Source organism: Aedes albopictus, chromosome 1, assembly GCF_035046485.1.
Source record: "Aedes albopictus strain Foshan chromosome 1, AalbF5, whole genome shotgun sequence".
Classification (NCBI taxonomy): domain Eukaryota; kingdom Metazoa; phylum Arthropoda; class Insecta; order Diptera; family Culicidae; genus Aedes; species Aedes albopictus.
Genome location: NC_085136.1, coordinates 141268228 through 141295724, shown reverse-complemented (window position 1 = coordinate 141295724; position 27497 = coordinate 141268228). Strand labels below are relative to the sequence as shown.

The 27497-nt window shown below is 39.5% G+C and overlaps 1 protein-coding gene and 5 non-coding genes across 7 annotated transcripts in view; 1 reads left to right on the top strand and 5 right to left on the bottom strand.

The window, feature by feature from the left end:
• Positions 1-2890: 2890 nt before the first annotated feature.
• The window catches only part of LOC115260636 (mitochondrial protein C2orf69 homolog), a 111292-nt gene continuing 86685 nt past the window's right edge, over positions 2891-27497 (bottom strand). Inside the window, exons 1-6 of one of the 2 annotated variants that reach the window (XM_062845504.1) lie at positions 25203-25372; positions 9261-9673; positions 8627-8859; positions 8419-8560; positions 3922-4837; positions 2891-3732 (exon numbers count right to left, since the gene is read on the bottom strand). In XM_062845504.1, coding sequence (XP_062701488.1) covers positions 4025-4837; positions 8419-8560; positions 8627-8859; positions 9261-9626 — 1554 coding nt within the window. In that variant the 5' untranslated portion in view covers positions 9627-9673; positions 25203-25372 and the 3' untranslated portion in view covers positions 2891-3732; positions 3922-4024. Of the gene's footprint in view, positions 3733-3921; positions 4838-8418; positions 8561-8626; positions 8860-9260; positions 9674-25202; positions 25373-27497 lie in introns of those variants that run through there. The other variant, XM_029861703.2, reaches the window with a different exon arrangement.
• Trnav-aac (transfer RNA valine (anticodon AAC)) lies at positions 15674-15746 on the bottom strand. The gene has a single exon. It is a non-coding gene; the product is annotated as a tRNA-Val (tRNA).
• On the top strand, positions 16485-16558 carry Trnat-agu (transfer RNA threonine (anticodon AGU)). The gene has a single exon. It is a non-coding gene; the product is annotated as a tRNA-Thr (tRNA).
• On the bottom strand, positions 16686-16757 carry Trnah-gug (transfer RNA histidin (anticodon GUG)). The gene has a single exon. It is a non-coding gene; the product is annotated as a tRNA-His (tRNA).
• Positions 17524-17595, bottom strand: Trnah-gug (transfer RNA histidin (anticodon GUG)). The gene has a single exon. It is a non-coding gene; the product is annotated as a tRNA-His (tRNA).
• On the bottom strand, positions 25745-25816 carry Trnah-gug (transfer RNA histidin (anticodon GUG)). The gene has a single exon. It is a non-coding gene; the product is annotated as a tRNA-His (tRNA).

Below are 27497 nucleotides of genomic sequence, written 5' to 3'. Positions count from 1 at the left end.
CCCAAGGAATACATTCTCAGACTATATCGGAACCGGTAGTATTCCGGAACCGGTTCCAGATGTCCCGCTGGAGGTGGCCAAGTATAAAAGTTAACCAAACTCATGCATGCGACATATCAAATAGTGGCTTTTTTGACATCCTGATGAAAGGTAAGCAGAAAAATATTCTCATACCATATTTGAACCGGTTGTGTTCTGGAACCGGTTCTGGGTGTCCCGCCGGAAATTGAACTAAAACCATGCATGTGACATATCAAACCGCGGCTTTTTCGATAACCTGATGAACAGTATGCAGGAAAGCATTCTCAGAACATATCGGAACCAGTAGTGTTCCGAAACCGGTTCCAGATGTCCCGCCAGAGGTGGCCAAGTTTCAAAGTTAACCAAACCCATACATGCGACATATCAAATAGTGGCTTTTTTGATATCATGATGAACAGTCAGCAGGAAAATTTTCTCAGACTATATGAATCTGAACCGGTAGTGATCCGGAACCGGTTCCGGGTGTCATGCCGGAAATGGCCAAACAAAAAAGTGAACCAAACCCATGCGACAAATCAATTCGCGGGTTTTTAGGTATCTTGATTTGGCAAAAAAAAGTTTTCGGCCATATTTGGAACAACCGGTAGTATTCCTCACCGATTAAGGGTGCCCCATCGGAAGTGGTCAAATGTAAAGGAGAACCAACCCCATAAATAGCTGTTTTGGTAACCTGATTAACCTGATGAACGGTTAACAAGAGAAACAATCATAGACCACACTTTGGAAAACCAATACTGTGCCGAAACCGGTTCCAGGTGCTCCGCCGGAAGTGGTCAAATGTAGAACGGAACCAAACGCATGCACACCGCGCATTAAATATCGGATTTTTAGATGACGCGCAGAACGGTCAGCAAGAAAAGTCTCAGGCCACTTTAAGACTACCGGTAGTGTACCGGAACCACTTTCGAGTGTCTCGCCGGAACTGGCGAAATGCACAAATAAGTGGTTGACAGTACATCAAATAGCAGCTTTTTTGAATACACGATGATCGATTCGTAAGAACATATTTTAGACAACCGGTAGTGTCCCGAAACCAGTTCTGGGTCTCCCACTGGAAGTGGTCAAATGTAAAAGTGATCTATACCACCCACCCATGCATGAGATAAATCAAATCGTGTTTTTTTTGGGTAACCTAATGAACGTTTGCAATGAAATAGTCTCAGACTATATTTGGGAGACCCGGTGTGCTCCGGAACCTGTTCCGGTACCGCATCGAAAGTAACCAAATGTACCATGCAACATATTACATCACGGCTTTTTGAATAACCCGAGGAACGGTTAACTAGAAAATAGGCTCACTCCACATTACAGACTATCGGTAGGGTTGCACAACCAACATTTGGTGCTTCGCCGGAACTACGAAAGTAAATAAAACCAATGCAAGCGATAAATATGTGTAAGAGAACAAAATCTTACAAATTAAACCCACATACTAACAGACGTCGCACTATCCTCACTACCTATCGCTCTTGTTTTCAACGGTCAATAAGATACAGCCCAAATGTTTAGAAAAAAAATGTGATCTGTGATTGTGTAAAGAGTTATAGCGTTATAGCTTAGCTTGTTAGTATCGTCTTGATATTGATCAGCCTCCAGTGTTAGTGAAGGTGCTCAACAAAGTGCTCAAGCAGTCAACTGAGAAGTCTGATATTTTTCAGCCCTGCTTATACGTTGAACATAATGTCGGACTATGTGCAATCAATAAGTTTTAAGTCAATTCAAAAATGTCTGATAAAATGCTTGCTTTTTTATAAAAATATTCGGATTCAGAAACACTTTGACTTACGTTGCCGGAAAGATTGTGAGAACATGTTCGACGAGAAAGGCACTATCACCACTAGGTGGATGAATTTGGTTTTTTTTTCTCCCCGCTGTTGGAAAATTAAGTCACTGCGTCTAATAAAGTTTTCTTTTATAAATTTATGATGTTGAGGGTATGCGTGCCATCAGTAATCTCATGCTTCCATATTCATCCTATTCGAAAACAAGCGATTACGGTATCGATTGATTCCGTTCTTTTTATTTTCATGGGTGCTCACTTCTAACAAAAAAATACAAAATAAGAAACAAAACAAAGGGGCTGTCCATAAACCACGTGGTCATTTTTTTGGCACTTCTCAACACCCCCCCCCCCTCTCGCGTGGTCATTTGTCCATACAAATTTTTTTATTCGTCCATACAAAATGCTCATAGGCCGAACCCCCCCCCCCCCCCCCCCCCCCCCCCCCCCCCCTCATGACCACGTGGTTTATGGACAGCCCCAAAGAGTGCTTCAATTCGTTGTTATTCGTAGGATGAAAATGGGAGCCACATGCTTGATAAAAGAACCAATACCCTATTCGCTTTGACGGAGGCTCTCTGAGAGAATTGCGCTTGCGTGAAAACATTTTTTTTTAACATGAGAAAGGATAGGAGCTGCATTTTCAAATGCTTCTAATTCTTTATAGAAATGTTTTCAAGCAAAACGTTCTTAATGTTATCGAATGAGATTTTGATACGCTATATTATAGACATAACATTGTGGTTTAAAAACTTTTGTCTAAAACCAGTTATAATGTAGCTAATTGAAAGTATATTGCAAAACATTAACACTTTTTTCAATCTGAAGTCCCTAAAATATTTTAGAAGCATTTGAAAATGCAGCTCCTATCCTTTCCCATGTTAAAAAAAATTGATTTCACGCACAGCGCAATTCTCTCAGAGAGCCTCCGTCAAGGCGAATATACCAAATGCTACGGGTGCGGGGAAGAGGTTCAAAACCAGTGACGAAAATCTAATGCTGTGTTTGTCCATTGTGAAGTTAATTCATGGTTATCTTTCAAATTCAAATTATTAAAACACTTGTTCATTTGATTCAAACGTGAAAATCTCTCATTTTTGCTTCAATTTTACATTCATTATTTCCATTACAAACACGATTTTTTACCATTCATCCAAAACAGCAAAACATTTGTTTTCGATTGTTTTTTCCCATACAGTTAAAAATCTACGATCTCTGTTTTTCAAGTAAAATTTTTCTTATGACTGATTTGCCGAAAAAGCAGCTGTTGTTTAGTGCATATAGTAATGATTCATTTGTCGATTTTTGCTTTGAAAAAAATACAGCTTTGTTGCAACCATTCCTAAATATCAATCCAAATTGAATACTTTTGCGTCGATTTTGTGTTATCACTTAGTCTAGTTATCTGAAATAATAGTAGTAGTATGTGTCGTCATGACCGCAGTATCCGAAAAAACTCGGATACCAACACCTTTCTCCTAACCTAGCCAGCTAAACTTAAACGTTACACGATCAAAAGAAAATCATATAAAATATATTATAATTTTTCGTCTGTTCCTGCATTCTGACCTATAATTTCAATAATTATTATTTATCTAAAATAAAGACTATCATCAGAGAAATATAATGAATCTGTGTTTCATCTATCTGTTCGCGCGATAAATTTTATGCAAAATATGATGGCTTGATTGGGTTTTTGTTTTTGCTGATACATGCTAAAACTGTACAATTTTAGACGCAATCATACAAAATGCGGCGGCACGTTCCACAAAAAGAAAAACAACGTGTTCTGTTGAACAGAAAAAGTAGAAGTCAATTAGTGGCATTATTGCACATAATGCAACAGGCGGATCCGGGTTTTGGCGTAACTCAATCAAAGTTCTTCGATCTCTGGCACCGAATAGAGTTATCTGAAATGAGAAAAGTGGTAAAGGTTGAAGCGGTTTACTAGGCAGCCAGATCACGCAGTGGGTATCCGTTTCCGAGTCCCGATCGATCCAAGATCAATTCGTTATCGAAATTAGCTTGAATTCCCTGGGCATAAAGTGTCTTCGTGCCTGTCACACATTTCACGTTGTTTGAAGATATAAATCACTTACCTTTATAAAGCATTCATCACTGGATTTGCGAATTGTGGTCGCAAAAAATTAACGGTAAATTCGCTGGCTGAATTGCTGATTAGTTGCGTTGCGCGTCATGCGATTACTTGGTACCGCTTTCGTCGTCTTCATCGTCGTCTTCGACGGCAGCAGTCAACATTTTGTCGTCCTCTACGTCCGGGTCGGCACCCCCGGTAATCATTTGCTCCACACCACCGACAAGCGGTTCTCCAGCTTCCGTTGGATGGATTTCTGATTGCAATTGCTGATGTTGCTGTTGAAGTTGGACACTGTCGTCCAACGTGGTAGACAAGTTTGTGGCCGTTAGCTGTTGCTGTTGTTGCTGCTGTTGTTGTAGGTGTTGTTGTGCAAAAACGTTGATCTGGTATTGCCGGAAGCGGTTGAGTACCTCGAAGTGAGTAAACAGATTTGTGGAGTTGGCTTCGCTCGGGTAGAGGTGACGATCGAAACAGGCCCCTAGCCGTTTGAGCAAATCCGTGAAAGCTTTCTCCTCCTTGCGAATCCACGGACGATGATCGTCCTGGATCTGATATGGCGTAACGTGCACGTGGACGTTGATTCCTAACCGACAGAGGGTCTCCAGGAGACTTCGCGAGGTGATCCAGGTATTCTTGCCACCACCGTGGCCACCGTCCAGCCAGTACATGTCCTTTATCCGAGAAACCAGCCGCATCATTGTGCTATCGTCGGGGGTGAGGGTCTTATAGTAATGAAACTCGTAGATGAATTGATTGAGGACGACGCATCCTTTGCTGAAACCCATTAAGGCGAGATTAGCTTTGTCCAGGTTGAGACTCTCACGCCACCAGAGCAAATCGTTGATATCTGCACTGCTAGCTGCGGTGCCCGCTACCGATGATGAAGCTGAGTCTGTCGTATTACTTTGGAGATCCGACTGGAAAAGAATAAACAAAGAAACGTTATGATAGAGGAACATTAAAAAAATGTGGAGATATACATTCCAATGAATGGGATTTCGAGGGTAGAAGCCCATGTAAAGTATTATCCTCTCCGGCGAGTTTTGGCCCGTGAGCCGTGAGCCAAGGTATTCAGCACTTTATTTCGAAAAAATGTCAATGCTATACTTGTATCTAGAAGCGGCTAGAAGACAACAGGAAACATCCAGATGGCAACGTATGTAACGTACCACTGAAAAGGGACTTGCGATTGGAAGATCTGTACGTAGAACTAACGAACGTCTTCCCTTCATTGGGAACACCCCAGATGGAGGTGTGTTGGACAGAATCTTAGATAGAGGTATTCATACTATCTACCAGAGCTGCGGCAACACACAAGAGCTTCAACATCTGAACAATTTGTCAACTTTGAGATTAATAAACTTTGGTGTGACCAGGGAGTTGCTTTTAGTAGCACCTGCTTTGCGCGCAAGGATATCTGCAATACAAATACTCAGTCGCAAACGGAACGGAGCCTGTGGGGTACCAAGGGGATTCATCCCTTGCTGCGTTAATGCAGGGCTCTGGCGCAGTCGACCTTCTAGTGTGACTCGTGGGAACAACAATGAGCAATAACAACAAACAAAATAAAACAATAGGTGCCAATTGCCTCTCTCAGCTGGAACAAACGGACCCTGACCAGGGAGATTTGTTGGAGCAGCTTGAAGCATAGCTAGATAGAAAATTACTGGGAAATCTGTCCAGTTATCCATCGATTTATTTGGACACTCCAAAGAACTCCGAGATGGAAGACAGCGTCGAGGACGATCGAGTAAGCGTAAAAGCGACTAGAAAAACTGCTAGATCAGGACTATGACAAAGGCGAGACCTACCGCCTTGCCTACAGGCCAAGCGTGCAGTCAGAACCATCGAAAAGGTCTAGAGATGACCTATCGAGTGGCGAGAAACCATAATCCAAAAAGACAAAAGGGATATCAACACCCACGGGAAGGCCGCACAAGGACCATTATCGTGAATCCCTAGCCATATCATTGGTGAACATCCGGCTGCAACGGTACAAAGATCCAAATTTCTAAGACGGAAGAGGCAGATGATGTCTACATGCAACCAGGTACCTTGAAAGTTGTGAAGACAAACGAAGTCGCTGAACGCTCCAAACCCGGAAAACCCAAGTCCCAGGCAAACAGGCTAAAACAGGAGTTTGCAGCCAACTCGGGAATAGGAAGGTCCCAGATAGGAAAACATAGGCAGTAGCAGGGCTCAGTCAACCCGGGAAACCGAAAGTCCCAGGCAAGAAGCAAAAAGCAAAAAACTACTCATACTCTACCCGGGAATATTAAGGTCCCTGGTAAGGTGGCAGTAGCTGTAGCTAAGAGTCTGCAATCAGGGAATCCAAAAGTCCCAGATAAGAAAACTAAGCCCACTACTACTCAAAATCCGCTATACATGGTACAAGCCACCATTATTAACAAAGTAGTGGAGAATCGGGGAACAGATGTTAAACCGATTTTCAGAGGCTGCACCATAAAAACAGGCTTCCTTGTTATCAACTGCCTTGACCAGGCTACAGCGGACTGGTTAAAAAGGATAACTCCGAGCTTACTTGTAGGCGAGGGAGTTGAGTTGATAGCTGTCGATGAAAAGAACATTCCTAGATCGGAGATCTTGGTAGCCACCTGCCGAAAAGCGCCATGGAAAGCAACGAGCGAATAATGGCATTCATCGAGTCACAGAAAGACTTGGACACGGACTCCTGGAGAGAGTTCGTCAAAGATCTTTCCGTAACGGGAATGGGAATGATGTTGAACTGGTTCCCACAGTGATCGAGGAGTCGATGCAGATATAAACAAGATGGGAATTTCAAATCAACTACTTGTGTCACACTGCAAAACTACGTCGGCTCAAGAAAAGCAGGATCGATAAGCAGGAGAGTAACACTGACTGTGGAGAGGTTTAGGCAATTGAAACGGAAGGCGCTAGTATGATACAGGGGAAAGACCTAGGGAACACACTGCCCTCAAGTGGACACATGGGCCCTCAAGTGGAACAGTAGCAACAAATTCCAGGGTCAAGTTTGGTAATTACTACTGGTGATGGATGTACGTCTAAAACTGAATCCCAAGAAGGAACTGCCAAACCGAACCTGAAAAAAGATAGCAATCGTGGTGAGAACAACAGTAGTTCACTGGGAATGAAAAAGAAATCTCCAAAGAATCCACCACAAAGGGCACAAAAACTAAGCCAAGGCAATGACCGACATAACAGAGCTTCAGGCAAACTTACAGCATGCAAGAGAAGCATCAGGCGTACTTTTGCAAAGGTTTTCCAAAGAAGACCTCGATCTGGCGCTAGTACAGGAACCGTGGGTCAACAATCACAGGGTGATGGGCCTTACAACACCAAAATGTAAGTTACTCTATGATGATAGCCATCCTTCTCCAAGGACATCTGTCTTACAAAATAGAAGGATTAATTTTACTCTCATTACAGAATTTATCAAACGAAACATCGTATCCATCAGGATGAAGGTTCCAACAGCCAGGGGTAAGTTTATCGTTAATATAGTATCAGTTTACTTTCCTGGTGATGAAGAAGAAGCTCTGACATCCTCAATTTGCGAATTTGTCACCAGCTGCAGACAACAAAACCAGCACTTTATTATCTGCTGCAATGCCAACGCTCACCACACAGTATGGGGAAGCAGTGACATCGTCAAACGAGGTGAGTCTCTTTTAGAATATATTTCTGCTAATAACATTGATATATGTAACAGAGGGGACAAACCAACATATGTTACCTCAAGGCTACATGAAGTACTTGATTTAACACTTTGTAGCCAAATTCTAACAGATAGAATTACCTCTTGGGAAGTATATGACGAGGTATCTCTCTCAGATCATTAGGATCTTCTCAATAGAGGGTGGAGATTTCTACAAGCAATTTTTTGCGACCAAGCCATCTCTGCTGGACGAAAAAATAAGAACAGCAAAGCAACTAGAAGAAACTTCTAAGACGGTCACTAACAAAACTATACAATCATACTATGAAAGTTGTCCACAAAGAGTGCAAACAGGAAAGATCCTTGGTGGAAAAACGCTCTACAAAAAATGAGGGGAAGTAAGGAAACACTTCAATAGAGCAAAAGCAACTTCGGATTGGGGCCAATATAGAAAGGCTCTAACCGAATATAGCACTGAAATAAGCAAAATTCATCTTAGATATACTATACAAAGTTTCGATTGATGATCGGAGCGTATAGGGAATCAGGAAGACCAATGGTTCGACCAGGATCTAATGGTTCTATACGAATGGATCAAAAATGAGTGATAGAACTGGGGCTGAAGTATATGGACCTACGACTAAACAATGGGTAAATGACCAACCGTCCATGTCACTTTCATGAAACAGGGAGCATCTACCAGAAACTCAAGGCATCACGTTACGACTACATGTCGTGAGTGCGAATTTAGGAAGTCTAATTCTAAAAAAAAAATAAGATTTCCTACATTCTAGTCTGTATTCTGCGTGAAAAAAGTAATATGAAATTCATAGATTTTACCTGAAGAACATCCACTTCCATGTCTTGGCTCCCGTCCAGGCCGGTTTCGCACAAGGAAGAATTGGTTGCCGCTATCAGTTTATGCAGGAGATCTGGTTCTAGAACCGGTTTCGTCAGCTTTTTCGTCAAATTAATTAGTAATCTGTAGATAAATGTAGAAAAAAAATGGTTAGGAATGTTATCCTCTAGCCAATTGTACAATACTTACTCTTCCAAATGTTGCAACGAGTAGTGCATCGGAGTGTGATCCGGAATTCCGGCGTTGTTTCCCCGTACGAAATTGTCGAAGCAACTGAACGTGCTGTACTCCATGCGCATCGGACGCACCACCACGATGTGGGCCCGCGGAAAGGAATCCCTCAGAAGCAAGGCCGTGTTTTCGAGATTCCACTTGATGTAGTTTTTATTGTCTCTATTGGTTTCCATCTTTTCCGGGATATCCTGGATCGAAAGGGTATACTTGCGTGTTAATGAACGTTATCACGAACTAATCAATGGCAAAGGCAAAACAAAAAAGTTTGAGTTTCCTACATATGTTTTACGCTACAGGTCGACAACATGAAAGGATTCATCGATGAGTACCAAGTTGGTTTTCGTAAAGTTTGATCAACGACCGATCATGCGGCGACGAATCGTGGGAAAGCGGTCTACGATTCAGTGAAAAGATCATGGTTTTCCGACAAAACTGATAAGGCTGATTCGTTCAACGCTAGATAGTGCACGTTCATTCGACTTGTCAGGAAGTCAGCTCAGATTTTTCTAGTTTTAAAGTTGAAATCCTTCGAAACTAAATTCAAACAGGGTATAATACTACTAAATTAAGAAATTAACCAGAATCTCACCTGCACATCTCCGCCGAAGTAGACAACTGCCGAACAATCATCCTTGGTGCGCAACAATGGCGGACAGTAGATGATATGGTTCGTTCTATTCTGGTACCCCTTGATACCGTTTATCCGCACCGGGCCTCCTTTGGGCAATTGCTGTGAACCTTGCGACTGGGGTGATGTTTGCGGCGACTGCTGCTGCTGCTGCTGCTGCTGCAGTGGAGCCTGAGTTGAGGGTTGAGAGGACAACTGGAGGATTGATGTCCCTCCTCCACCTGCTATACCGCCTCCTCCAGAACTGCTCCCACCACCGGTTAGGGTACCGCCAGCTGCAGATCCCACACCGGTTGTTGCCGTATCGCTGCACCGCAATGCATGCATTGCATAGGGGAAAATGCCTCGAAAGTTCAGTTCAGCTCAGTTGGATCCTGGAAGAGTGGGAACAGAAAAATGTGGTTCGTTCAATAAAACAATAAGACGATGAATAATGACTTAGTGGTAGTTCAATGACTCTTTAAGAGTTACCATGAACTCCTTTGAGCAAAGGTGATCGATTCTGTGATATCTCCCGAAAACGCCTCGGAGTCGCTCTAAAATCTCTCTGGATCTTTTCTGGGGCCCCGGAACCGCTTAAAACCTACGGAAACACCCTGGAACGCCCTTGGACACCTATGAAACCTTTCTGAAGCTCATCTGAAAGCATGCGCCCTTAAGAGCCTCCAAAAACCTCTGTTATTTAAACGCCTCTAAATCCTCTGATGCCTCCCTGAACATTCTTCTTTTTAGCGTAGCGTCCGAACTGGGACAAAGTCAGTTCTTCAGCTTAGTGTTCTATGAGCACTTCCACAGTTATAATAACTGAGAACTTCCTCTGCCAATCACCATTTTGCGTGAAGAAGGTTACCATTAGTCAGGCGTTGTACATCACGGAGCTAGAAGCTAGTCTGTAGTCCATATGATGTTTAATAAAGAAACGTGCTGACGTCAGTTCCAACAAGTCCGATTGTACTGTGCTGTGTCAAGCAATGGAATAATAGCGACGGAAGCTGTGCTCAAAATCAAATTGTATGAGTTGAAGTTAGAAAGGAGCAGCAGTGAAGAGCCACAACCCGATGTATTGGCGACTAGGCATCGCGATCCCGCGTTTTCACATCGATTCAATTTTATATAAAGTAATATAAAACTATGAGAGAAACTCCCTCAGAATCTTCAAAGAGACTCATCCAGAGTTCCTTTAGAATTATGAGAGATTTTTTAAGAATGTTGAACATTATCACACCAGAATCCTGAGCGACATTACCTAGAAAAGAAAGCAAGACTCTTCCGGTATCTTGGTCTTGGTTCTCTCTGAATCCCATTGAGGATTTTCCTAGAATCCTGAGAGAGATTACTCCATATCTAAGAGACGGATTGTCTCAGCGTCCCGAGAGGAATTCTCCCAGAATCCTCCTGTGATAGATTGTCTCAGAATCCTAAGATAAATTCTCCCTTGGATTCTCCCAAAATGTTCCAGAGTCCTAAGAGGGGTTATTCCAGAATCCTGAATACGATTATCCCCGAATCCTAAGATGAATTCTTCCAGAATCCTGAGAGGAATTCCTAGTGCGGTTCTTCCACATTATTGAGATAAATTCATGTAGAATACTGAAAGAGATTCTCACAAAAAAGATTTTTGGAATTCTAAGATGAATTCCCCAAGAAACTTAAAAGTGTTGACCCAGAATCCTGAAAAGCGTAGCTTAGAACTCTAAGAAGGATTGCTCCAGAATCCTGAGAAGAATTTCTCCAGAATCCTTTGAGTATTCTCCCAGAATTCCCCTAAAATCCTAGGTGGAATCTTTTAGAATGCTGAGAATAATTCTGCCAGAATCCCAAAAGGTATTCCGCCGAATTCTACGAGTGATTTCCTCAAAATCATGAGAGGGACCATAAGAGAAGTTCTTCCAGATTCTTGAGAGAAAGATATCTATTAACCTAAGCGGGTTATTTTTCGATACTCTGATAAGGATTCTCCCTGGAAGGGATTACGAAAACTTCTAGAATGCACTTTCCCACATCCTGAAAAGGATTCCCTGTAATTCTAAGAGGTATTCCCACATAAAACAGAAAATTTACCGCAGATTCCTGAAAGACATTCCCCCATAATCTTTGAAAGGACTCCCCTGAACTCCTGAAAGGGGTTGTCCCAGAACTCTGAGAGTGATTCCTCTAGAATACTTTAAATAATTACACCATAACCTCAAGAGAATCTTCCCATAATCTTGTCAGCGATTTTCCCTGATTACTAAAAGGGATTCTCCCAGAATCCTCAAAGAGATTTTTGCGAGTAACTGCTCCAGAATACAGAAAACAGAATTATACTGAGATTCTCCCCAACTAACAATTGCAAGTCACAAACAAGCAAGCTTGCTGAATTGTTGCTTAATAATGGTAATGATAGCTGAACTAAAATTATGCCCTACACATTACTGTTTAAATGATTTTTCAATTGAGAAAGTAGTCAATGTTCGACTTTCCTCATCGGTATCAACAATGGTAAATTAAAACACTTTTCAAAAGTTTAACAAGAAATTTATTCGACAAGCATTGATTCCTTTACAAAAAAATTTAACAAAACATTTGTCTGCATCTTATTAAGCTGATGTATCGATAAGCATATGCTCCTGAAAAATGTACTTTTCAGTTGTCAAATAAACGCCTTCAGCCCGTCATAGTTTGACTCGGAATGTTGTTCGGATTATGGGATAAATCATGGCTAAAACTGTTTAGACGACCAAGTTGTTGAAGAGCTAAAATTTTAAACGAATCACATAAAATAAAACAGAATAGAATTATGTAGTTTAACATTGAGTGCCAAGAGACGTAATCAACGTAAAAATGAGGCATTTATTTATTATTATTAGTCTGTAACAAGACATCTTGTACCTTGATTATTATATTTTCAATCTTCCGCAGCAGTTCGATTGTACGAGACGCTTGGATCGACGCATTTGACATTTCAGTGTTGTCGTGTTTACTGAATATTGTTCCCACAGTCACCTATATAGCCAAACAGCATTTAGAAATCGACACATTTCAAGTATCCTTAAACATCCTTGTGCACTGTTTATTGAACATTATATCAAGATTCCATGACAAAAGCATAAATAAAAAAAAATGCTTAACGGATCTTCGACTGAGCATGAGCAGATTACCTGAACAGATGCTGTGAATGCACCATGTCCAATACCATATCGCACCACATATTGTCATACATTTTTAAAGATCGATATTTTATAATAAAAATAAAAACATATTCATATCGCGATTAGTTCGTCTGGAAACAATATCTTCAATAAGTACCAACACTTTTTGGCCGCATTCGATAAAAGTTTTCTCACCGTGCGATAAAAATACTGACAGCGAAATCAGAATGAAAAACACGTGTTTTGGGCTGAACAGCTGTTGAAGTATAAGGCGTTGTTCAGTTGATTACCACGTGCTGTGCTAATTCACCACTGCTGAACACACGTTCAGGAGTGATCATTATTGAGTCATGGGAGATAATGTTTTGCTTTGGGTGCTGCATCTCACCATCTCTAGGATGGCGCAGATAAGAAGGCATGCGGCTGGCAATCGACAGGTCTCGAGTTCTAATCCGGATTTAGGTAATTTTATATGTAATTCTTATTTCATAATAGGTGTTCTCAACATGAGAGCAAATAATTACTCTCGTGAGAGTTCAACATTTTTGCATTTTATTTATTTTCAGTCATTTTTGCCAAAGTTTAATAACAACTTTCCTGTACATTTGTAAAACGCTTTGAACAACAACAAATTAAGTTGGTGCACAACATGATGCTTTATAACTTCTCCAAATTTGTGTGAACAAAACCCGAACATAGGTTGTACGTGAAAATAATTCAAATGTTATTCAACATTATGCTGAATTAATTCGTCATAATGATGCCTGTTAAATGAGTGATTGTTAGTTGGGTCATAGAATGCTGAGAAGGTTTTCTTTCGAACCCTAAGAGGAATCTTCAAATCTATGCGAGGGATTCTCCAAAATCCAAATTTCTCTAGAAAACTCTGCCCACAATCTCGTGAGAGATTCTTCAATAATTAATAATTCTGAAAGAAAGTGCCCTAGAATCTTGAAAAATGTAGCCCCAGAATCTCAAGGATTTCTCCAGAATCCTGACGGTAATTTCCCAGAAAGCCGCATTTTCAGAGAATCTTGGGAAGGATCTTACGCAGAATCCTGTGTGGAAAATATCCCCCCAGAATTCTAATTGAAATTTCGCCACAATTCTGAAAATGCTGAGTATGTTTCTCCAAGAAGTCTGAGAAGAGTTCTTGAGAATTCTGTGAAAGATTTCCTCAGAATTCTAAGTGGGATCCTAAGTGAGGGTTTTCCAGAATCCTTAGAATCCTTAGAAGAATCAACCCAGATTCACCCTTGGTAGGGACCCCTGGTAGGGAATACCCCAAAATCCTGAAATTAATTTTCTTAACATCCAGAGATTCCGTAGAATTCTGATAGGTACTCCTTTATAATACTGCTGAGTAAAATTCATCCAGGATTTTTAAAAAAACCTCTTGCTTAATTCTGAGGGTTCCTCTAAAATTCTGTGACAAATACCTTCAAATTCGCCCTGAATCCTATTAAGGATTTGCCTAAAATCTCGTGACAGATTAATGATTAATGAATCAGATTGTCCCAGAATTCTGAGGGTCCCTCTCTGTGGAAGAGGGGATCTTCCACACTATTAAGGAAAATTCAACTAGAATCCTGAGAGGGATTCTCAAAATAAAATGCAATCCAGAAATGGACTGACCTAGAATCCTGAGAAGGATGCGCTAGAACCCTGGAAGGGACTTTCTCGACCATAAAAAGGATTTCTCCAGAATCCTGAGAAAGATTCACTTGGACTACTGGGAGGGGTTGCCCAAGAAACCTGAGATATACAGGTATACCTTGATTTAGTGCACCCTAGATTATATAGACCCTTGATTTTATGAACTTCGATTTTATGTACATTTTACCTCGATTTTAGGTAAAAATTTTTATTGGTAAAATAGAATGCATTCTGAAAAAAAAAGAAATTTCATATTTTTGAATAGAAAGAAAAATCGAATGTAAACAATGGATTCGGTCTATTCACTGGGGCTTCAACATCGATTCAAAAAATCGATTAAGGACAAACGTCTTGAAATCCCGCTTCAAAAGTGCATTAGAACTTCAAACGCACAAATCTCAAGAAACAAGCTTCAAACAACAGTGCATTTGATTATTCTGTTCTTGCTAACTTGTAATGAGCTTAAAATAATTAGATCAGGTGCGCTGGTTTTGTTTACGAAGAGATTTGTGCGCTTGAAATCGTGAGTAGGTGCCAAAGTCGGCCATTGTGGCGGCCATTTTGGGATTCTAACAAGTCTGTCCTTAATCGGAACAAAAACATCGATGTTGCAAACATCGATTCAAAATTGCCCAACGCTAATCCGCACCCTCCCTTCTCGAAGCCATCCCTAACGGACGTACCGCAAAGGTAAGGATGAGAGAGATTGATTTTTTAGTGGGTCGATCCCCACATAATCCGAGGAATTACTTCTTGGGTTTCAGCGACTTTTATGGGCTTTTTTCAGCTTCTTTTGAGGTTTTTTGCCTTGGCAAAACTTGTGTCACTCCCCCTGTTCTCGATAGTAGAATCATAACTAAACTTATTCTACAACATAATATATTACACTGAAGTTTTTTTTTTACGACGGTAATGGTCCCGCGTAAAAAAACCGCGTAAAAAAAAACCGCGTTATTTCAAGACCCGTCGTAAAAAAAAACCGCGTTATTTCAAAAACGTCGTAAAAAAAGTCAAGTCACGTTAGATGTGGTGCTGACTATTTTACGCGTGTTTTTGAAAAAACGCGAATTTTTTTTACGACGGGTCTTGAAATAATGCGGTTTTTTTTTAGGACGGACCGCGTAAAAAAGACCGCGTAAAAAAAAACTTCAGTGTATTGAAATGTTTTGTGGTTATATCCCAATAACTTGAACATAACAAAATAAGATTGCCCAACAAAACATGTTTTCTGTGATGTTATTAAAAAGCTGTATTTTGATAAGTTAGCAATAACAAATTATAATATAAAAACAGGCTATGTTATTCTGTTGTTATCAATTTGCTATTCTATTTTGCTCGGGAGAAATAATTGTTCATTAGTTTTTAATCCCCACTTTTAAGAACATAGAGGGAAGTGGAACCATCTCATCTCGGTAGGGCCTCCTATTTTTGGCACTTTTCTGCTATAACTCAGTCAATTTAGAATCAATTGACACAATTTTTGAAACGCGGTGCGATACGTATAGTATCTGTACAAAATTTCAAGTCAATTAAGGATTAGTGACATTTCTCACACAAACACTACGTTTATTATTCTAAGAAAATATCTGTTTCCGCCCGGGATCGAACCGGGGGCCTTCCGCGTGTTAGGCGGATGTGATAACCACTACACCACGGAAACTGTGTTGTGTAGATAATCATTACAGCCTATGAAGTTACAAATAAAATAAGTCAAAATGAAATTTAAATTATTCAAAATATGCAAATAAATCATGTATAGAACTTATAGCTATCTAAGACGTGAGAGATAAATCATTTTATCATCCTAAAACACCACTATATCTTGAAATAATGCAAACATCAGCAGGCTTCTTTTAATTTTGTCAATCAATTTCGTTACTGGAAGAAGAGATTGATTTTTTTCGTAATATTTTAGTCATAAAATTATGTTCCACTTCAAATCAATAAAGCCTTCCTCCATGAAGCAGAGACAAAGTGTTGTCTCTATACGTCGTATACATTGCACAACTAAAAGCTTTCCGGTCGATTTCATCCAAAACCAGCTAGGTCTGCGTCGCGCCTATAAATACTAGTCCGAAGAAGTCGAAAAAGCTCTCCAGCTCAGTGACGCGACAAGCTAAGCGAAGCTCATAATCAGACAAAAAAGCAACAAACAGCAATTTCGTACATCATACGATACCGTCCGCCCTGTCGTCCATACATTTCACCAGCAGACATTCAGACAGCAGGCAGTCGCACAGGGCAAATCCCGCTCAGCAGTGACGTGCGACGACGACATTCAAGTTTATTGCCATCCGTTTTAAAACCTTCGCGCCTTCCTTTCAGTACATGCCGTGAGTCGAATGAGGTCATTCAGTGCGTAAAACTTTCTCACATATTTTGCTCGGCAACAGCGTGCGGCGCCGTGGCTTAGTTGGTTAAAGCGCCTGTCTAGTAAACAGGAGATCGTGAGTTCGAATCTCGCCGGAGCCTATGTGGTAGATTTATTTTGCGCGGGAAAACTGCATTATCTTATCGACTTGAAAAATTAAAAATTCCTCCTATATTTGAGAATAAAAAAATCTTCTCCCTCCGTGACAATGATCATGGTGGCGATCATTGCCGTGACCAGGATTCGAACCTGGGTTACCACGGCCACAACGTGGGGTCCTAACCACTAGACGATCACGGCTATCGGAAGATACTAGAGTTGATAATGAAAAGGCGTACATGTGGAACTACTTCTTAACAATCGGCCACCGCATTCAAGCAACCACTCAAAAGCACCTACGTATTGAACGCAACGCAAAGGTTTTCGAATCGGAAGCATTTCACAATCCAGACGCTACCTGAACCATGAAGCTTCGTGCAGCTCTATTTATAGCTCACACGTTGCCTCGTTGCATTTTGTTGTGAAATACCCAAGCCCAACAAACTGTATACGGACGTCGCTTTATAATTTATGCATGCTATGTATATAGAAAGCAAACCAACGTGATCGGGGAACTACCCTCCGCTCAAAAATAACGTTCGAGACTGCGTGCAGTTTTCAATCGACCCTCGCTCGACGGTACAAATCTACCCGAGCAGCTGATTTCAATTTCACAAGCGAACGAAAGCAAAAGTAAAAACCAAGAGAGTGGTGAGTGGGTAAAATTCCGCACCAGGCCGGCAACGAGTTTGCCCGCCAGGCAACAACAAAATCATCGTTCGTTCGTTCGTTTCGATCACTGTTACGGCTTCCTCGGTCTTGTTGTTTTCACATAGGATGTGCTTGCTAACCAACGCGAGAAATTGAATGAAGCTACAAACCAGTTCTTATGTTGCTCATTCATAGAATAGAACAAACTGTTCCAACGAATCTAAACAGTACCTAGAAGAACAAATAATTAGGCCTAGGGTTCACAACATTTTAAAAAAATCTATCCTCCCCGTGACAATGACCTCTGGGAAGTCATTGCCGTGACCAGGATTCGAACCTGGGTTACTACGGCCACAACGTAGGGTCCTAACCACTAGACGATCACGGCTATAGAGGATCGGTTTTAGCTTGATTATTGAATTGTGTAGGAGTTCAACAAATTCAAGTGCATGATCGTATTCGTAATTTGAATACAAACAGATAGTTTGTAAATGTTAGTTCTGTTTAACGGCATAGTCTTTCATTAAATCACGTAATCTATACATAAAACAATATAGCATTAATTATGAACAGATTTTACTTAAATACAAATTATAATTGCATACATATCCCATCGTGACGAACCACCACAAGTGGACTGTTGAGCGATAACAGTTTTGAGTGTTTTTTTTTTTTCATTTGTTTAGTCTTTATGTGATGTAACCTGGTTTAATAATTCAGCCATTACTTATACTTGTATGTGTGCAAACAATCTTTTGTTTACGTTGCCTCTAAGAGTTACCACAGCATGTTGAGGACAAACGTCTTGAAATCCCGCTTCAACAGTGCATCAAAACTTCAGACGCACAAATCTCAAGAAGCAAACTTCAAACAACAATGCATTTTATTATTCTGTTCTAACTTACTTGTAATAAGCTTAAAATAAAAAGCTCAGGTGCGCTGGTTTTGTTTACGAAGAGATTTGTGCCCTTAAAATCGTGAGTAGGTGCCAAAGTCGGCCATTGTGGTGGCCATATTGGGATTCTAACAAGTCTGTCCTTAAACAAAAAGTGCACAAAAACCGTAAAACATGAAGCAGTTTTATCTGTCGCATATTTTTTTATATCCGATACAGGGTGCGTGCGGTAATTTTGCACTAACCTTCAAACAGGAATATTTCATCAAAGGGTTGCAATAAAAATATAAATCCCACATCATCAAATGCACCATATTTCTAGTGAACTGTGAAAAATATAAAACCATTAATAATCAAAAACGTGGTGGTATGAGAAAATATTTTCAGATTCTATGTTTTACACTAGCGCGCCCAATAACATTTCGGGTTCTACTATTTGTTGTGTAAATAAGACGAAATCAGTAAAATGTAATGTGTAAAAGCCCGATAATGATACACGAGACGTAATGATACAGATATGCTTCAAAAATTATAATTTAAATAATTTTGACGTGGTGATTTTAACACATTTTCGAATGGCATCAATAAAAACTGGTTGTTTTTTCGATACACTAAGTCTAGTGTCTAGGGTACAACTTTTTTTTAGCAAGCATCGGATTACTTAGCGGTCTTCAACAAAGATGTTCCGCATAGAATTCCCTATAATAATACTAAACATAAGGGTTATTGAACGCTTCCAGTGCCATCTAGTGGCAGAAAACTAAAACTATGCCATTCCTGCACATATTTGTACCAGTTTTACCATATAAACTTCAGACTAGTCGAGCGATACCTAAGACCTTATCAATTCAGCTCAAATTTGTGCTGTAGCTAATGGGAGTCTAAAACAGCAAATTGAGGTGGTCAGACTTGGGATATTTTAGTTTTAAATTTTCTCATAAATGTTTGAGCAGCCCTAGTAGAATACCATTGCTCAAATTAGAATTTCCGACTTCTTCCAGTTATTTCTCCGCTATCTTCCATTCCAGCGATGTAGTTTTTTGTAGTTAACAAGCCTATGGAATCCCCCAACTACACTGAAAAAATCAGCTTCATAGCGTTTTTGACAGCTGAGAAAATGCAGATAGTATGCAGCTGCTCCATATATTTATACTCGAGTTGTTCGCATTTTCGTCTTCTAGAAACCTCTTTTTCAAATTTATGGGATATTTTTTTAAACGGCACACATAACGATGATACCATTGGAGCTCCTCGTACAAACAAATATTCTAGTTTTACCTAAAATAACACAATTGTTGACCAAAATATAGAGAACAACACAAAAACGGACTTGCAGCGGTTCTCAGTATCGTTCAAAAAAGGTTATCGATATTAGGACCACTTTTTTCTTCCTAAATCATTGAAATAATCACAATTGTTTGCGAAAAAATCATTTAGTATAGATCTGTTGTCGAATTATTTTTAAAGCGTGTTTTATGATTACGATATGATTTAGTGCAAAAATATCGCACGCACCCTGTATATCTAGGCAGTCAAAGCTAGAAATTAAAAGACAAGAAGTAGTTCTTTCAAATGGGGGAAAAAATCTTGCTTTGTTGGGAAATCTAAGAGTTCTGAAGAGTCAAAGTTGAGCCATTTGTGTGGAGATTTCCTAGGAAATTTCACTTTTTTGCGTTCCGTCCCGAAAGGGATATAGAGGAACTTACGTATTTTCGACAGTTTTGTTCTCTTCGTCAGGGGTGTTTTTTGAAACCTGTTGGTCTCAGAGTTGGCCTCAGATCCTTACCAACAACCAAGCTAAGTTCTTCTTCTTCTTCTTCTTGGTGTAACGTCCTCATTGGGACAAAGCCTGCTTCTCAGCTTAGTGTTCTATGAGCACTTCCACAGTTATTAACTCAGAGCTTCCTCTGCCAATGACCATTTTGCATGCGTATATCGTGTGGCAGGCACGAAGATACTCTATGCCCAAGGAAGTCAAGGAAATTTCCTTTACGAAAAGATCCTGGACCGACCGGGAATCGAACCCGTCACCCTCAGCATGGTCATGCTGAATACCCGTGCGTTTACCGCCTCGGCTATATGGGCCCTGCTGAGTTATATGCCCAAATTTCAGGCAATTTGACCCACAAAAACCCCCCCATGACGAAGCGAACAAACCTGCCGATAATACCCTTCGTCACCCTATTTAAACTATTTAAAGGCCTACAAAACATTTTCATGTTCCCGTCTAATCTCTGTGCGCATGTAATATATTTGATGGCACGCTACCCGAGCAAAGGCGGATAAGAAAATGATAACAAGTTCTGTTACCTGGTTATCATTCGTTTGATAGTTGAGTTTGTTATCATTTAGGTTGAATTAAGAGCCAACATAACAAAAATGATAACTCATATTTACTTCTCGAATACCAAAATGATAAGTTAAGTTATCATTGAGTTCAAGTTGATAACTAATTGTGTTATGCAATATTTTGTTCAACATTTCATTTAGCTATCAACATGAAAAAATACATGTGACTGATAACTGGTTTTGTTATCAATTAGTTATCATTTAGAGCTATTTTATCGACCAAAATAGTAAAAATCTACTTTACCGACATCGTCACCTATTGAAAAAAGTTTCTTGTAACTTACAACCAACGTTTTCGGCTATTGCGCCCAGGCGGGTCTCGAACCCTGATCGAGTGATTGTCGGTCGCAGCCGATAGCCCCAATACCAACGGGATTCATTGAGAGTGAGAGTAATGAAAGGCTACGCTTTCGTACAGCAGTCGCTTTGAAGGTGGGAAGCGGAATCTATTTTTAGATTCGAGGTTCATCAGACTCTCAGTTTTGGGAAAGTTTTGAAATGTGCGTTTGGAAACAGATAACATATTTTGTTATCATTTAGTATTTTTATGTTATCGCGATAGACCGAAATTATCGATAACTAAATTTGTTATCTTCTGGTTATCATCAATTGAAAAAGATGATAACAAAAATAACAAAATGATAACACCGATAACACAGTTTATTATCAAAGTGATATCACTTTGTTATCCGCCTTTGCTCGGGTAGGTATAAATGCTTTGTCCTAAGCGTCCATACGAGCTTCGGAAAGCAACTGAGTGACTTTTAGGAAATTTATCGATATTTAAGGTATTAAAAAAAACTAAAATTAAGAACTCCATGATCTATGGGCTCTACAGTGGTCAATATTATTCCTACTTTGTTGGCGAATTCTATAGAGATTTTCCAGGGAATTTTGAAGATTTTTTCAGAAATGCCTTCGGAGATATCTCTTTGAATAACTTTAGAAACTCTTCCAGGGATTCTTTTAGAAAAATCATGCTTTGCGTTAGAATTATAAAAAAAAGCCCTCTAAAGATCATTCCTAAGAAAATTCATTACAAAGCCTTTCTTGAATTCCTTCCGAAATTGCTTCAAGAATTTCTTCCTGAAGTCTCCCTGAAATTCCTTTCAGAATGTCTTGCATGGATTTCTCTTGAAATTTCTTTCATGGATTGCTTTAAAAATTATTTTGAATTACTTACCAGAGGATTCTCCAAAAAATCTTAAATAATTTCACGTTCAGGAAATTATTCACACATTTCTTTCAAAAACGTTAAATTCCAGATTTTTTCTTTGGAGATTATTCCACAGTCTCCTTTAGTAATTCTTCCAAAGTTTCTTCAAGAAATTTTTCCAGGGATTGCTTTAGATATTTTCCTGGAAATTCCTTCGGAAACTCTTTATGAGATTCCTCAATAAATTTGTCAAAGGACTCCTTTTGTCTAATCTTCTATGGTTTTCTTCTAAAATTGCTTCATGAATTCCTTCAGAAACTCCACCAGTGGTTTCTTCAGAAATACATACAGGGAGTTTCAAAGACATTTCTTCAGCGCATTTTTCAAATTTTTGCAAAAGAGTTTCCTAAAAACTTCCTTTAAGAATTCTTTTAGGAGTATTCCCATGGGTTGTTTCTTAAATTCCTCCAGGGATTAGGTTTGAAATTCTTCTAGTGATTCGTTTCAACAAATCTTAGGAAATTTCTTCAAGATTTCCTTCATAAATTCTTTTAAATAAAATATTCCAGAGAATCCTTCAGAAATTCGTACAGGTTTTTCTTCTAGAAGCTCATCAGAGATTTATTTTGGAATTGCTTTAAAGATTCTAGTGGAAACTGCCGCAGGAATGTGTTCAGAAATTTGTTCAGAGAATCATCCAGAAAATGCTGCAGGTATTTCTTCAGAGATGTTGCATTATTACTTTCATTGAATCCAAGAATTCCTTCAGAATTTCTTTCAGATATTTCTCTGAAAAAAAATCAAAATTTCCTCTAAGGTTAACTCAATGAATTTCTCCACGAATTCTTTCTGAGTTTAATGAGCCAAAAATTTTCAAAATCTATTTTACTGAGATATGATCATTTCAATTTCATTCTCTCCAATAAAAAAATGCAGGAACCCCTCCATCTGCCCCTCCTCACTTTCAAATTCAGTCAACCCCATTCATAAATATATATATTCACGAGTTCTTAGATCTAGCAGAGTTTTAACTTCCTAGTCCCAAATGAATATCGCCAGGAACTCTCAAATTTTATAAAAGGATTTCTTCAAACATTTTCCAAAAAATTCTCAATAAACTTTTCTAGGAATTCCACTAACGGTTTCTCGTCAAGGTTTAACCAAGATATTCTACAGAAATTCTTCCTGGAATTCCTTCAAGATTTTCTCTGAGATTTCTGCACATATTTCCTAAGAGATTCATTAAAGAATACTTTCTGAGATATCTACAGAGCTTCTACTGGAGAGTACTTCAGAAATTACTTCAGGGATTTTGTCGCAAAATTTCGGCTCAGATTCATTCATATGTTTCTCCAAACACTTGTTCAGAATTTAAGGGATTTCATTCGTGGATTTTTTTTTTCAGAAATATCTTTATACTCTTATAAAGAGTACTCTTTGCACTCATAAAGGTTATCCCAAAAATTCCTTCAGAGATCCATCCCAACAGAAATTTCTGCAAGGTTTTTTTAAGAAATTGTTCCTGCGATTCCGTTAGAAATATCTTCTGTGATTCCTTGAGGAATTTCTGCATGGATTGTTCAAAATATTCCCCCAGGATTAATTTCAGAAGTTTTTTTGCAAAAATTGCACAAAAATTGTTGGTAATCGTTGAAGGAATCCCTTAAAAAAAAACATTGGAGATACTTTTGGAGATTCCCATAAGCAATTCTTGAGAATTTCCTGAAGAGATTTCTAAACAAAAATTCCTAAAACAATTTTTGAAGCTATCATAGAATTTTGGAATGAATGCATTCTTTTTAATTCCTGGAATTTACAAATCATGAGAAACTTCTGTAGGAACTCTTGAAGTAATTCCAAGGAAAAATGGCTTGAAAAAAAAAATTCTGGAGATTCTCAGGGGATTCCTGAAAATATTCGTAAATGTCTAGATATCATTTACAATATCTATAGAAATGGCAAACAAAGATACTGGCGGAATTCTAAAAGATATTCCTCAATACATTTCTGAGATACCGCTGGAAGATTTTTATAAGAATTTCTTATACAAATTCTGAAGGGATTACTACACAAAAATCTTCAATGTATTACCAGGAGAAATTTTGTAGAAATTCCTGCGGAAAAAACAGACATCCTGAAGAAACTCCTTAGATAACCCCTTAAGGAATTTTAGAAAAATTAACTTTTGAAGGAATTTTTGGAAGAATATCTGGAAGTACTGGAGAACCCTCTGTAAAGCCCTGAGAGCTGCCGCGAGATACATCCTGAAATAATTTCTGCAGGATTCTCGCAGCAATTTGCAGAAATTCCTGAAGTTTTACCGGGAAAATGTCTTGAAGAAGAAAAGTCTGAATAAATCCTAAGCAATCCCTGCTAGAGGAATACCTGGTGGAACTTCTGCAGAAACTTCAAAAAGAAACGTTTGAGATTTTTTCTTGAAAATTTTCTAAATTTCTAATGAACTGACAAGTTCATCCGAAGCCCTTACGCAGTTTGGCGCACCGTCTATCGTCAGTTGGATCTATCTGATCAACCGTTTTTGTCCATGATTTTCCATAACTCTGTGCGGTCGATACTGTCATATGCTCACCGACGAACCGACGTGACAGTGGTGATTCAAAAGTGTCCCCCCCCAAATTTAACGGTCGAACACCGAAGCGAGCGATCGCTTCTGTCAAATCAGCGCAGACGCGAACCGTTTCCTATATGAACACATGGGGGTTCGGTGTCGAGCTACTACACCATCGCGGGCCGTTATCACGGCCGTTATAGAGGTGGCGATAGTGTTCGCTTATTTTTCATCATGGCGTCGCGGACAACAAATTTGAATTTATTTGTTCTAGCTGTCACGTCGGTTCGTCGGTGATATGCTGCCTTGAAGGCGATGAACAAGTGATGCAGTGGGACTTGATATTCACGGCATTTTTGGAGGATTTGCCTAATGGTGAAGATCTTATTCGTTTCCGATCGGCTGTCGATGTGGGCGGCTTTATAACCTCCCACGAACCCTTTTGTTTTAGGTGACAGACGACGGACGATGAGCTGGGATTGCACTTTGTAGTCTGCATTCAGAATGGTGGTCGCTCGGAAGTTATTACACTCCAAATGGTCGCCATTCTTGTGAATGGTGCAGAATACCTCTTCCTTATGTGCGCTATAGTTTATTGCGAGCAAGCGGGAGCTGCGGGAATGCACTACTGATTTGCACTTTGACATTACTGCACGAGGAACGACGACACGAGTGACTATAATTCGTGACGCCTACTAAGATTGCTTGATGTGCTATGCGTCGTTGTCCACTGTTCAATACGACACATAAATCTACTGTCACACACCTTCCACTCCTCCGGTAGCTGTTCGCATATCTAGATTTTGACTATCAACCAGTGCAGGATATCGATTATGAGCCCATCTAGATGAGTTTTGCTGCGATGCCATGCTTATCAACTGCCTCAAGCTTAGTTTTGAGCTGGTGAATGACATAGTTAACTTCCCACAGCATGAGAGTTTGACCAGTTCCGTGCTCTGCTGCACTGTTGTAATCGTTTCCTTCATTACCCTGATCTTCCGTGCCTACGTTCTCAGATGATACTACCTTTCGATTATCTCATGTCCGTCCGTCAAGAGGCCCTTTTCCATGCCCTTTTCACTTGGCTCGCGGAACAAAGCCGTTGATTGAAACAACTGCTAACGACACAACACAGTAGTCGAAATAAGAACGAAACGAAACTGAATGTAGCATAATTTTCACACAAGCAAAACAAAAAACTCGAGCAGAGAGCAAAGCTCACCGTCACCAGCCATATATGTTTTGGCAGCAAAAGCTTACCGCTTAACTTATTTCTTGCATAGTATTCAAGCAGTATTGTGTTCAAGTTTGCCCTCAATATAAGTCAGCTTTACCTTTCAATCGTATTGCAAGATGTTGTGAAATTCATTGGCTTCTCTACATGCTGCACTGCGATGACGGATTTTGCTTCCTTATTCAAGTGACTGAAATTTCCGAACCAATATCCTTCATTTGCGCCGTATTTTAATTATAAACATGTATGATCAACAAATTGTAAGCCTCTTTCTAGGAAACATTAGCTTAATAAAAAATATCCCCTCCGTGACAATGACTAACTTGGAAGTCATTGCCGTGACCAGGATTCGAACCTGGGTTACCACGGCCACAACGTGGGGTCCTAACCACTAGACGATCACGGCTGTAGAGGATGGTCGAGTGAGCCATGGTTGTTTCAGGTACATATTCTACATTTTCAAGGTCATTTGTCATTTTTTTTAAAACGCTTATTATGCCTAACATGGATGTATCCATTATGCATAACGTATGTGATGACTATTGTATTTATGCCAATCATACTTTATGCCTAACTAACTTATGACAAGAGTCTTTATGCCGAATGGGGCAACTCCCCATCATTGTTATAATAACTTACGAATTTTCTAAATATTATTCGGTCCATTGAATCCGGACATGTAACAGTTTAAAAAATGGCTCCCTGATAGTTATAAATTTTGGTATAAATACTATCAATTCATGTACAAAATTCCATTTTTGTTAAAATTTGAATTTTGAACCATAAGAGACACCTATAGTAGATCAACTAACAGTAATAATTTCATATTTTTACATTTTTTGAAAAGTGAAAATTTTGCCTTCTTTAATCATTTTATTTATCCTCTATTGACTTATTTATTGAATATTATATACGTGCGTTGTCAGTGATCAATTCAATTTTGAAAAATTAGCGACTTTTCAATTCAATAATAATCTCAACTACCATTAAATTATTACCTAGCTTCATGAGTTACATTGCACTGAATTTCACAATATCCTACAATGTATGGGGCCGGTATAAAGCTTACACCGACTATAAATTTGTATGCAAGTTGGTGATGTGCGGTGTAAAATAAAGCTCAGCTTACTCGCAAGAAAAGCTGACGCAGGAAGCAGGTTATACCTTCTCTATTTAGTTTCATGAGGCGCCACCGCAGAAAATGCATATTTTTTCTGGAAAGCCATATATCACTCTGTGTTCATTAATAATTTATTTGATAATTAATATAATACATATAATGCGTTTGTAGTAGTTGTTCGTGAGTAATAGTTTGTTGGGTGTTTTTTCGAACTGTGGTGATATCCGGCGGAGATCATAGTAGGTACTGATGTTGGATGTCACTTGGAGCACCGAAGCTGTCATGAGAGGAAGCATTCGATTATTGGTGTCGAAGTCTCGAAGTCCTGAATAATGAGTCTTGTGAAGATTTCCATCCACCTGTATATTACTACCATTTCATATAAGTGAATATCGAACCCCGACACTCCTAATCTCCTCAAATGGCGACGAGGATGAGATTCCGGAAGAAAGCTAAACAATATTCAAATGGTTACTTGCTTTCAACAACCCCAACCGCATGTTGTGAAACTTTGGCTGCCCAAATCTATATTCCAAAATTAGGGAATAGTGGAAGAATCAGTGGAGTTCCGAGTATTACATACAATTCCGGCAAAGTACGGGGACATGGACCCTGAAGATGAAGTTCATCAGGCCCGGATTAAGGATTGTGGGGGCCCGATGCCCGAGCGGATGCGGAAGCCCCTTGGTGATGGGCATAAACAATTTTTTTGTTTTCAAACAGTATTTGAGCAATATGAAACATAAAGTTGATGTGTAATAACCAAAAAACGGTCTTTGTGGGGGCCCTTAAAATGTGGGGGCTCGAGGCACGGGCCTCCCAATAGAAATAGACTAGAACTTCAATGGTGCTGTAGTCACTTTTCTTCTTTAATTATTTTAATAACTTTAATTGCAATAATATACTATTTTCAAGTGTCCATCTTGTAGAGGACCTTTTGTTATTGTAAACAAAATTAACTTGACAC